This window comes from Topomyia yanbarensis, chromosome 1 (assembly GCF_030247195.1).
Source record: "Topomyia yanbarensis strain Yona2022 chromosome 1, ASM3024719v1, whole genome shotgun sequence".
In the NCBI taxonomy this organism is placed as follows: domain Eukaryota; kingdom Metazoa; phylum Arthropoda; class Insecta; order Diptera; family Culicidae; genus Topomyia; species Topomyia yanbarensis.
Window position 1 is genome coordinate 55,768,091 of NC_080670.1, and position 12,317 is coordinate 55,780,407.

Below are 12,317 nucleotides of genomic sequence, written 5' to 3' on the forward strand. Positions count from 1 at the left end.
TCGAATCTTCGAGCGCCGTGTACTTAGGACTATCTTTGGTGGCGTGCAGGAGAACGATGTGTGGAGGCGAAGGATGAACCACGAGCTCGTCAAGCTGTACGGTGAACGAAGTATCCAGAAGATGGCCAAAGCCGGAAGGATACGATGGGCAGGGCATGTTGCGAGAATGCCGGACAACAACCCTGCTAAAATTGTTTTTGGCACAAATCCGACAGGTACAAGACGAAGAGGAACGCAGCGGGCTAGGTAAGCTCACCAGGTGCAGCAAGATCTGGAAGGCATCGGGCGCAACCGTGGGTGAAGAGAGGCAGCCGCGGACCGAGTGTTATGGAGAAGGATGATCAGATTTTATCAAATTAATTGATTTAACACCATATAAATAAAAATAATAAAACTAGGTAAATCTCCATTACCGCCTCGAGCAAGGCACAACCATCCCCGGATGTTTTCACGAGATAGCTAAGATGCTGGTGACGACGGCGGCTGCCCAACGGAATGGGAGTATGTCAGCTTCAATGCACGCTGTTGCAGTAGGGGTGCTGGGTAGCAGATTTTAGGCTATCGTATGGCTCTGTTGTATAGTGGGGCAAGTGGGTCGATCACACCGTTCCTATTTAGACACGTGATTTCGATTCCGTAAAAACCGATTGTTGATGATAGCCTGGCAACCGCGTTGCCAGTCAAATTCAAACAGTACAAAACGGAGGTTCGGTGATTTTAGGGCTAAAGAATGTTCAAGCGGTTCAATCTGTGATGGACTCAGACTCCGAAATCGGAACCACCGCGATTGAAAATTCTGGGCGCAGTTAAATTACTGGAAGAGAAAGAGCTTTTAGAGCCTTCGAAATCGCACCTTACATCTTGTATTCATTAATGAAGAAGCCTCATTTAACTGCCATGTGTATCAGGCGGATGAGTCGCTTGTTGATATTGACTCACATCACCCTCCACTTCTTGTTAGTCTTGCATGTCCACAGCATATTCATTTTGACAAGATGTACTAAGATTTGGAGTTCAATTTCACGAAAACCAATTTTGTCGGTCTTAACCACTCGCTACAAACTATAGATTGGGTGACTATGAATAACTATGAATAACGCGAACAATGTGAATGATGCAAAAGAACTATTTTCCTTTGTCCTAAAAAGTCTATTCAAAATACATGTCCCCACCCCGCGTCCTAGACCGAAACCACTTTGATCCAACCGACGACTCCGTGAGCTTAAGCGATAAAGAGCAGTGGCGCTCGGGCACTATACCAATCGATGGAATCCCATTACTTAGCAGGAGTTCATTTTCGCGAGCAACAATTACCAAGCCTATAACCGATACCTTTATTTATTTATTTATTTATTTATTTATTTATTTATTTATTTATTTATTTATTTATTTATTTATTTATTTATTTATTTATTTATTTATTTATTTATTTATTTATTTATTTATTTATTTATTTATTTATTTATTTATTTATTTATTTATTTATTTATTTATTTATTTATTTACTTATTTATTTATTTATTTATTTATTCCGTCAATCGATGTAGACTACAGATTTCCTTAATTACTAATGTGTATATTTCGTGAATTTAGTATAAATGAAGCAATTTCGGCTTTTACAGAATCATCCTCTTACACGTTAGAATTTCTTTTGTGTATAAAATGTTGCTTTAGTTTCAGTTTAGACATTGTAAAATCAATTGAGTCGCAATAGTGATTATAAATAGACATTATTCGATTTATGGGGCTATATTTTGCATAGTTTGTGCGAAAAGGAGTTATTGAAAATATACTTCGATTTCGTAGCTGTCGTGAAGGTGCATAAAAGTTCAATTTGGATAAAATTTCAGCTGAATCGATACGATGCGAAACGATATTATTAATGAATGAGAGCATTGCAAATTCGCGACGCTCCTTTAATGTTTGAATATTGATAAGCAAGCAGCGTGCTTCATAAGATGGCAGAGGGAATGCTGTCCATCCTAATTTACGAAGGGCAAATAATAAAAACTGTTTTTGTACCGATTCTATTCGTTCTTCATGTCTGCTTGAAAAAGGGCACCAAATAATACTGCAATATTCCAATATCGACCTAGCATATGCAATATATAATATTTTTATTGTATAAGGATCTTCAAAATGATAGCTAAAGCGTTTTATAAAACTGAGCATGTTGTTAGCTTTGTGTATAAGTGTGTTATACTGATCAATAAAATTTAACTTTGAATCTAATATAACACCTAAATCCCTAATTCTTTCACATTTTACTACAGTCTGATTTTCTAAGGTAATCTCAACATTCGGTGTTTGTCGTTTTCGACTAAAGGTTATTGAATTACACTTTTTCACGTTCAGTTGTAAGAGGCTTTTTTGACACCACATGTGGAAAATTTGTATTTCGTTTTGAAATGTATTAATATCCTCGGCATTTCTTATCTCCAAATAAAGTTTCATATCGTCCGCATAAATTAGTATTTTCAGTTTTTTGAGAATGAAGGAGATATCGTTCACGTATAAAATAAACAATAGAGGGCCTAAATGAGAGCCTTGTGGAACTCCTGAGGTGACTTTAATTGGATTAGATTGCTTTCCTTTAAATTTAATTATTTGCTGACGTTCGGAGAGATATGATTCTAACCATGTAAGTAGCCCAGCCTCAATGCCGATCTTTGTCAATTTATAAAGTAACATTGGGATGTCAATGCGACCAAATGCTATACTAAAGTCTGTATAAAGTGCCTCCACGTAGTTTCCATTATCCATTGCAATCAGTGTATAATTAATAAATTCTAGTAAGTTTGTTGAGGTCGAACGACCTTTGAAGAAGCCATGCTGGAGGTTGGAAATTCTGTTTTTTATTTGAAGAAATATTTTTTCGTTAATGATTGATTCGAAAAGTTTCGGAATACAGGAGATTATGGCTATCCCACGATAATTACGTACGTCAGATTTTTTGCCAGATTTATATATAGGCACTAAAAAAGATTTTTTCCATATTTTAGGGAACTGTCCAGATTGCAAAGACATATTAAACAGCCAGAACAATGGGGCAGTTAACTCGGTTGCTAGGTTTTTCATAAATAATGGTGGGATTCCATCAGGGCCAGAACCTTTTGATACATCTAAATGTTTTAGAGAATTGAAAATGTCTTCCACTATGACATGATTGACACTAATATCCAAGGGAAAATCGGGAAGAAAAGCGAAGTAATCGCGATCACGGTCTTGTTCAGAAACAGTCGTGTATATTTCTTGGAAGAATGTTGCAAATAGGTTGCAGATTTCTTCCGAGCTATCACGTACGTTGTCATCCAAGTGCATTGTTGATGGGAAATTGTCTGATTTTAATTTAGTTTTGACGTAGTTGAAAAAATTCTTTGGACAAGATTTGATCTGCTGTTCCGTTTTTGAGTTATAATCCGCAAGTGCAGAATCTATGGCCATATTTAGTTTATCGCAAATGTCGAAATATTTTTCCAAGTTCTCATTATTTTGGTTTTTCTTATATAGCTTATGGGCTTTTTGCTTCCTATTTTTCAAACTCTTAATTTGTCTGTTATACCAAACGGGATGCTGCGAGTTGCCGTGTCGTTTTTTTTTTATTAATAGGCACCTCTTCATAAATTATCTTGAAAACAATAAAATACGTCCACTGCGGTTACAATATTTCCTTCATTTCTAAGACTATTTTGCCAGTCGACACTATTTAGCTTCCGCCTGATATTGTCATAATTGGCTTTATGGTATTCAAAGACTTCCTCAAAGTCACAATCGCTGGGTTTTTGAATTTCATGGATGAATAAGGAAAATTCAATAGCAGTATGAAATGCTTCATTTTTCCACAAAGGAGTTAGAGATTCAGATACACAGAAGTCTTCCTGAATGTTTGTAAATAAAAGATCGAGATAGCAATTCTGTCGATTTTTTACGTGATTTATTCGATTTAGTCCTATGCTAGCAGTTTTGTCGAAAATATACTGCAATGTTTCGTTTTCTCCCACGACTGGGATTAAAATATGTTCGTTTTCAGAGTCCGGAATAAAATCTGCGTTGCGTTGGTTAAAGTCTCCGTAAATGTGAACTTTAACCTCGGCTGGGAGTTCAGATAAAATTTGTTCAGCAATTTGGAAAAAAGCTTCGTACGATGTTATATTAGCATGCTCTGGTGGGAAATATACAGAGGCAAAAACATGCATTTCGCCGGCAATGTTTGATTTAACCCACACATGTTCAAATTCCTTAAACTTCACTGTGACTAGAATTTCTGCATTAAATTGAGCCGAAATACCCACAAGAACTCCCCCGCCAGACTTCTTTTGAGATTCGTGAAGATTTCGATCGTCTCTGAATACGTTAAAACCACTGCCGAAAATTTCTTCACTTTTTACGCTATCGTCCCAGCTAGTTTCAGTTCCTAATATAACCAAAAATGACGAACCTAATATACGTTTATGAATTTCTCTTTTTTTGGCTGGACTTTTCATCCTATTAAAATTTTGACAATACATTAATAATTCTGTCGCAGTCTTTTTTGTATTGGAAAGTCTACCATCATTATCTAATTCTTGGAAAACACTGTGCTCAACAGCAAACTCGTCTTTTTCTTCTTCTAAGGAAAGTGTCGAAACTACCGAAAACACGAATGTTGAAAGCGGCATGCCTCACACGGTGATGATGATGGCGAACATTCCGTATTTACTGCATTTAATTGTTGCGATGATCTTGATGTATCACGTGCTGGGTAGGGATTCAAAATCTCGCCTCGTGTAAATTGAATCGATGGAATATAATTTGTAGATAGGCCGGAAAAACGATCCTTGGCTGCTGCAAGAAGCACTCTATCCGGTGGTAGAAGATTCGTGTTGCAGCTATGATTGGGATGACGGTTTTGGTTATGACTGGAGCTACTGGCACGATTAAAGAAGTTGCGATTGGAAAAATTGGCCGGCGGGCCATAATAACGATCGTTTATTGTTGCAGGGGGTCTCCGATCAGGTGGAAAAATATTGTTGTTGTAGTTGTTTTTAATATTAGTATTCCGGTTTCTAAATATTTGTTTCTTTTTACGCCTTCTAGCCTTATCCGCCTGTTTTTGTTGATTCAATCGATTTATTTCTCGCGCATCGTACTCACTCCAGTCAGCTTTCCATACTTTTTTCGTGCCCAAGAAACGCCATCCTGAGTTAATAGCGTTATTTAGTTCAATTTCCAAACTGTGGCGTGAGTCATTCGGCGATAGCAATTGCGCGGTCTTATTATTCGCATATACATATGCTGACATCGATTTAACCTCGTTGAGAATTTCTGGCAGCAACGTTGATTCATGTGACGACCGTAGTTGCCTGGTGCTTTTGTTTTCATTGAGGGCAACTGAGACCGACTTAAACTCGTCGAGAATCTCGTATCCTAGGGTGGAATTTGGAGGATTGCTGTTGGCTGTGTCTAAAGACAGCTGACTAAGCTGAATTATTTCCGCGTTCATGTCACGCAAATCAGCGGATAATTCCGAAGTAACTGTTTTTAACGATTCGTGTACACTATCTGATGTTGACTTAATTGCTGTGTCAAGCAGAGAGGTAACGTGGTTTTTTATTGCAATAACACTGCCGGCTAGACTACTATTTTTGTTGATTGCAATCAATTCTTGTTTAACAGTAGTGAGAAGTATTTCTAGGCCTTCGAGTGCCTCATGTACCAGGTTCGGCTTGTTTTGCTGAAATGTTAGTTGATGAATCACTTCAGTATTCTCCCATATTTGTTTTTCCAGAAGTTTCTGCTGCTCGGCGAGTCCGTTGAAAGCAATTTTCCCATGTAGTAGTTCCTGACACGAGTCGTAGCATGGCAGTGTGTACGAGTTGACATCAACCAATCTCCTATCCTTTCTCCTTAGTGATCCCCGCTGCACGGTAACGCCAATGCAAGCTGCATGATACTTCCTTGGGCATCCAACACACGTCCACGGAATCGAATCCGCAGAGGCGTCCAAGGCACAAATTTCGCAGTTCATTTTATTATCGTTCGCACTTTTTTTAAAATCGGTCACTTAAAACAAAACAAACTTTAGCACGCGGCGCGCGGTTAAATTGAAACAAAACAAACTTTAGCACGAGGCGCTTGGTGAAATTAAAATTAAACAAACTTTAGCGCGCGATACCGGGAGCGAATGCAAAACACGTCCACACTTATTGACGACTAAAAATCAGCTTTACTCTAGATACGTCATACAAACTCAGTCATACCTTAAGCAAAACCCAAAACGTTTCTGGTCTTTTGTGATTTCTTACTATCATGAACCTAGCAAACAAAAGCTCTGGCAAGATCAGTGGCATCTGCAAATTATTTGCACAACACTTTTCAGATGCATTTGGAACCATTCCGTCTACGACAGCACAGATAGAAACCAATCTTCGTTATGTCCCTTGTGACGTGATAAACCTAGTTATTATTCATTTCTCTGATGAAGACATTATTGTTGCCATTGAAAAGTTGAAGTTCTCGATATCAGCTGGCACAGATGGGATCCCTGCTGTCATCTTGAAAAGGTGTACCGAGTACTGTATGCGCTCCTCTAAAACTAATCTTCAACCAATCGTTATCGCAAGCGACGTTTCCTCTGTGTTAGAAGAAATCGGTTATGTTTCACGTCTGTTAAACTATCTCGAAATATCGAATAACATAACTTCATAAATTTATCAGGTGTACCCCAGGGTAGCAATCTCGGACCCTTACTGTTCTCCTTGTTTTCCTTCTGTCGGGATGCAAAATTATCTATGCAATTGACCCTAAACTGTTCCTAATTGTGTGATCTGAATTAGACTGTATTGAACTACAGCGTCAACTTGATGAATTTTGTAACTGGTGTGCTCGAAATCGGTTGACTCTCAGTGTATCCAAATGTTCAGTAATATCTTTCACTCGCAGAAAAAAAACCAATTTTGTGGTGCTATACTATCTTGCGAAAATCACTTGAAAGAGTTAAGTCTGATGTTTTCTGTTTCGGATTCTCCTCGTCAGTACCTAATAGTTGGGCCGCTAGGTAGACACTTATTCCAAAACATGACACGCAACTTACGTGTACGTTCGAACGACTGGTCGGGACTGATGTCCCGGTGGTGCTAAAGTTCTGTTTTTACTGATGAAGATAAAAGTGAACCGAAACTTTTATGGCTATCACGCCAATGTGGCAATATGCTTACACTCCCTAGAGGAGCTGAATTTGGGGTAAACCCCCTAACTTATGCAATTGGTGGCGTGTCATTTTTGGGATTTAGTGTCTACCTAGCGGCCCAGTTAGCTGCTAGGTACTGACGAGGAGAATCCGAAACACAAAACATCATACTTAACTTTAAGTTGGATTGTGCACCTATTGCGTAAGTTAGGGGTTTTATCCCAAATTTAGCTCCTCCAGGGAGTGTAAGCACTTGAAAGAGTGTCAGTCGTCAGGGACCTTGGTGTACAGCTGGATTCCAAATTGTCGTTTGGAGATCATTATTCCCACTTCATTGCAAAAGCTAACAGGAACCTCGGTTTTATAATAAGAATAGCCAAAGAGTTTACTGACCCGTACTGCCTGAGATAACGGTATTTCTCTCTTACTCGCTCCGTCCTGGAAGCTTCGGCTGTTATCTGGTGCCCGTATGCGAGTATCTGGATTAATAGAATTGAAGCAATACAAGCTAGGTTTCTCCGATATGCTTTTATATCTCTGCCATGGCGCAATCCGATAGAGTTACCACCTTACATTGACCGATGTCGCATGCTTGACATGGACTCCCTTGCAAAAAGGCGAAACATATTCAGAGCCGTTTTTGTAGGAAAAGATCTAACTGGTGTAATTGATGTCCCTAACATACTCTCGCAAATTAATGTAAATGTAGAAGTTTAAGATCGTGGGATTTGTTAAGACTTGACTATCAAAGTACTGAATATGGACAGAACGAACCCATTAGTGCAATGTGTAGTGTTTTTGATAGTGAGTACGAAAGTGATGTTTTTTTAGAAATAGGCTTAAGGGGAGCGTCTGGTGTAATGTGCTTAAAACGAAAGTTATTTTATTTTACGATTTTGAAGACAAGGCAACAATAGATCTTTTGTATAATGTTAGAATCGCTTTATACATTCATTGTGCACGAAAAAAAAATCGATCTCTCAGAGTCACACATACGAGCGTTCTAAAAGTAGACGTCCAACCATTTCTAAGTCGAAACATGGCTGTTTAAAACAAGTGAACCGAGACCACCGAGATCGCGGGAGACTTTTTAGAGGTTCAATACTAACAATTAAACAGATAAAAAAGAATTCGATTATTTTTGCCTTCTACACCAGACGTCCCCCTTAAACAATTAACTTAGTGCATAAGATGTGATGTAGAAAATTGTTTTGATTTGTTAGAGGTATAATTAATTTCAACCCAATGTAATATGAAATATTGCTTAATATGTATATTCGAAAAGATATGAGGTGCTGCCAAAACCTGTCTTTTGGTTGGTTACGGCAAATTCGCTGTAGAGTATTCAAAACACGGTTAGGTGATGAACAATAGTATTTAAGAAACCATCTTTCTTGATGCTGTTTAAAAATCACCCAAATGCCTAAATAAAACAATTTGGAAAAAATAAGAACTAAAAATACTTCGCAAATTTATCTGTGTTTACTTTCGAATATTGAAAGTCAAAAACAGGGTAAAGAAATTTTAATCGGGATAATCGGCAAAAAAAACCCATACTGATTAAATCTGTTTTTCACCACAGTAGCCCCAATAATATTATTTCAACCGTATAATTTTCGAAGGAATCTCTTCTTAAATTATTTCAAAGCTAGGTGTGCTAATGAGCCGCGTGCATCCATGCATTAGCGCGTAACATCTGTCGAAAACCATTTCTATGATGAGTAAGTTCAGCGTTGTTCATGTACTGTTTTGTTCCAATTTCATTTTGTATGTTCCGATAAAGACAACTAGGCGGTTACTGAGAGAAAGATTCCCCGCACGTAAAGTCTCCTTTGTATCTGTCTATACGCATCAACTGATCATCAGTAATTACAGTAATCATCATCATCAGTAATCACATGCACATTGCCTTAAACCACCAATAAAAATAAGATACCACCCGGGAGATACCCAAATTGTGTACAGTAATATAAATAAATTACAGCAGACCTTCGCGCACCATCAACCCAGACGCATAGCTTTTGTTGCGAACCAGTTTGTCAAAACAAAACTATCCAAAAACAGAAAGCAAGTGGGTGGGCGTCGGGTGCTACGACCGGCTCTTGAGCATCATTTTCCTTACTTTTCCCTTCCCACATACACGCTGGTAAGTAAACATGTAGGTATTAGTGCTCTCGTTTCGTCCCGTCAAGTTGAAACGGTATTGGTGGAAAGCGTCGTCGGAAAATTCATTCGGCAGTAGAAAAATCGATAGGAGTTTCGTGCAAATTTTACTAACGTCTGGTCGAGTAGTGCGACGGATAATTTGCGAATTAAAACCAGTTTCAATTAGGATTTGAATAATTAAAAAAGAGCATTGCTATTTAATCTACAGGCTATTTCTTCGTTAGGTGTTTAATATATCGAAGATTATCAACGCACCTGTTTTAACTAAACGAACTGAATACACGAAAAAGAGTGGATCCATAAGGAAAAGTCTCTTGCTGCTGAAAATTTTGCCTGGTGTGACACTGAAAACTTCCATGCTATTTTCTATTCAAACTTTGGTTAATCACATTAGAACATATTAAGTGTTAAAACGTATCTGTCAAACTCGGTTCTAATACAAAGTGCATATCGTAACGGTTGATGAGTCATCACAGTGCAATAAAAGTATTTGCGATTGTTCCGCTCACTCGCTCGCTGCTGTTGTTCCGGTGGTCTCTACCAAATTTTATCAAAACAACCTATAGCCTAGTTGTGGAGTGCGAAGAGTGAAGAAGTGCGTTGCACCAGCAAGAAGGAAACGAAACGCCAAGGAAGTGGAAATTGTCTACATACTCTCGTGCGCAGCAAGGAAGGCAAAATTTTCACCACGAATAGGAACGTAAGTAATGTTTTGTATGTTGTTGGTGTTGTAAACATTCATAGTTTTCATTTGTTTTGAACTAGCAGAGAAGTTAGTGAACTTTATGGTCAACAGATCTTTACCCATCGTAGCTTTAGTAAAAAATCTATCTTGATGGTTTAGTATTCAGATATAAAGTCCAGATTTAAATATGTTTAACTGCCGTTCTACATATGGTCAGTGTTAAGTCTGACCGGACTAAGTGACATTGTATTGATTTCGAAAACAAACTTGTTTAAAGTTTGAATCGCTGCATCCTTTACGTTATAATTAGAAATTAATTTCTACCATAATTCTTGCTTATTAAAACATATTTCAAATCCGGTAAGGGTCGAATGTACCTGAAGAAATTCTTTAGCCAATGCTATCATTATCTTATTTTTTTAAATATTGCGACTTAGTCCGGTCTGACTTAACATAAATAGCTAATCCCGTAGAAAAAGATATATATAATTATTATGCGTAGTATGGCAGTTAGTATCGTTGATGTCCTTAAGATCGTTTAACGTCACACAAATTCTTCAGAATTTAAATGAAAAACTAATCTGCGTACAAATTAACAAATATAAACATACTATTTAACCCTTCGAAATGTCTGTAATCCGACTAATGAATTCCATCATTTCAGCCGAAAATGCGCGCGCTAGGCATAGCGCAGCCCAACAACCACCACCAGACGGCCGGCAGTTTGAGCAGTTCGCCGGGCAATAGCAAAATGATCGACGGTAGCACCATCACCTTGCCCAAGTCGGTCCTCGGCGGCGGTTCGGCAACCGGAGATAGCCTAGGAGGTAATGCCACTGCCTGTGGCAGCCAATCGGGTGCGCAAGATACCATTTATCTGTGCAATTTCCGCGTATCCGTCGACGGTGAGTGGCTCTGCCTGAGGGAGCTGCACGATCTCGACATAAAGGATGGTCATCCTATCGTGCCCAGTAGAAGCGGTGGACAGCATCATGGCGGTTCCGGTGGCATCGGTGACGGTGATGGTTCGCTCAATACTTTCGGTATACTAGAGAATGCGAAGTGCGAAGAGAAGAATATCGAGCGCGATTGGGTTAACTACTACTGTAGGTGCTATTTATAGTTATGATTGTCTGTTATTGTTTGGAATGATAACAACTGTTTCTGTTAGTCAACTATAATTTGCGATGTAAGATACTGAAATGGCACAACTGAGATTGGTTGGAACAAAATTTTGAAATTGTTTTACAATTTTCCACAAAGTGTTCGATGCTAGCACAGCGCCTTTTTTGTATAATTTTCATTGCATTTGATTTAAAGTCGATGGTCAAACTGTCCTTTTAAATCCTTTGTTTGTTATCAAATTTCTACTACCCCCGCCACGTAGAAGTTTTATGCGAAAACTTCTACCTTCAGTATTCGTTTTCTTGCAATTATGATGAATGTTTGCCCGAGTAGTATGAAAATGTATTTCAATAAATTTCAACTTGGCAAGCTTGGGTTAGTTCCAAGTGACTTAATACTAGGTAAAAAAACCCAGCCATATTTGGACTCCCAAATATCGATCCTGCGTTCTGTTTAGTTATCGATTTTTCGTACTGTTTGGTTATTAATTATTCCTGTGCGCTATGAATGCTTGCCGCTATGAAAAACCACAAAAATATAAACAAATAAAAAATATATTTTACATAAACGATAATTCGAACCAAAATACTCCCAACCTATTAAACCGCGCCTTGTGCTTATTTTTGTATCAACGCAAATTATATCCATAGTTGAGTTCTTATAGTTTAGGTTACCATTGTTCTCTAAATTTAAGCTTCACATTTTGCACCCGCTGTTTCACATTTCAAACCATGTCGACCTCGATCATCATCTCCTCTGACATAAGAAAATGCTAAGATCTCATCACTCAGCTCGTCTCGCTGAGTCCGTCTTGAGGCTTTCAACTCGAACAAGCTGATTCGTAGGATGAATAGTTGCCGGTCCAGTATCTTTTCCCTTTTTCAATTTTGAGCCACCGGGAGTCTCGTTCACCAATTTGTAGCTGGAGCTGGAGCGGTGCTGATTCAATTCGTCAGAATTTCTAGTTCCTCTGATACAATTCATACAGAGACAACCACGGCCACAACGTGTTTTCTTCCGCTTATTAGTAGTGTCTTTCGGGATAAGCGGTATTTGTTCCGAGTTTTGTTTTGGTTGAAACGGTAGGAAATCGTCGTCTTCGTCGGTGTCCGAAAATGGTGGAAGTTGTTGGCTGGGTAATTTAGGGAGAGTTCCTTGTCCATTTGCTGATCG

General features: G+C 38.5%; 1 protein-coding gene across 5 annotated transcripts in view; it reads left to right on the forward strand.

The window, feature by feature from the left end:
- The window catches only part of LOC131677647 (RUN and FYVE domain-containing protein 2), a 39,696-nt gene that overhangs the window by 6,023 nt on the left and 21,356 nt on the right, over nt 1-12,317 (forward strand). The window contains exons 1-2 of one of the 5 annotated variants that reach the window (XM_058957545.1): nt 9,360-10,034; nt 10,684-11,038. The exons of 1 other annotated variant lie outside the window; for it this stretch is intronic. In XM_058957545.1, the coding sequence (XP_058813528.1) occupies nt 10,690-11,038 (349 nt within the window). In that variant the 5' untranslated portion in view covers nt 9,360-10,034; nt 10,684-10,689. Of the gene's footprint in view, nt 1-9,359; nt 10,035-10,683; nt 11,126-12,317 lie in introns of those variants that run through there. 3 more of the 5 variants (XM_058957544.1, XM_058957549.1, XM_058957546.1) reach the window with 3 other exon arrangements.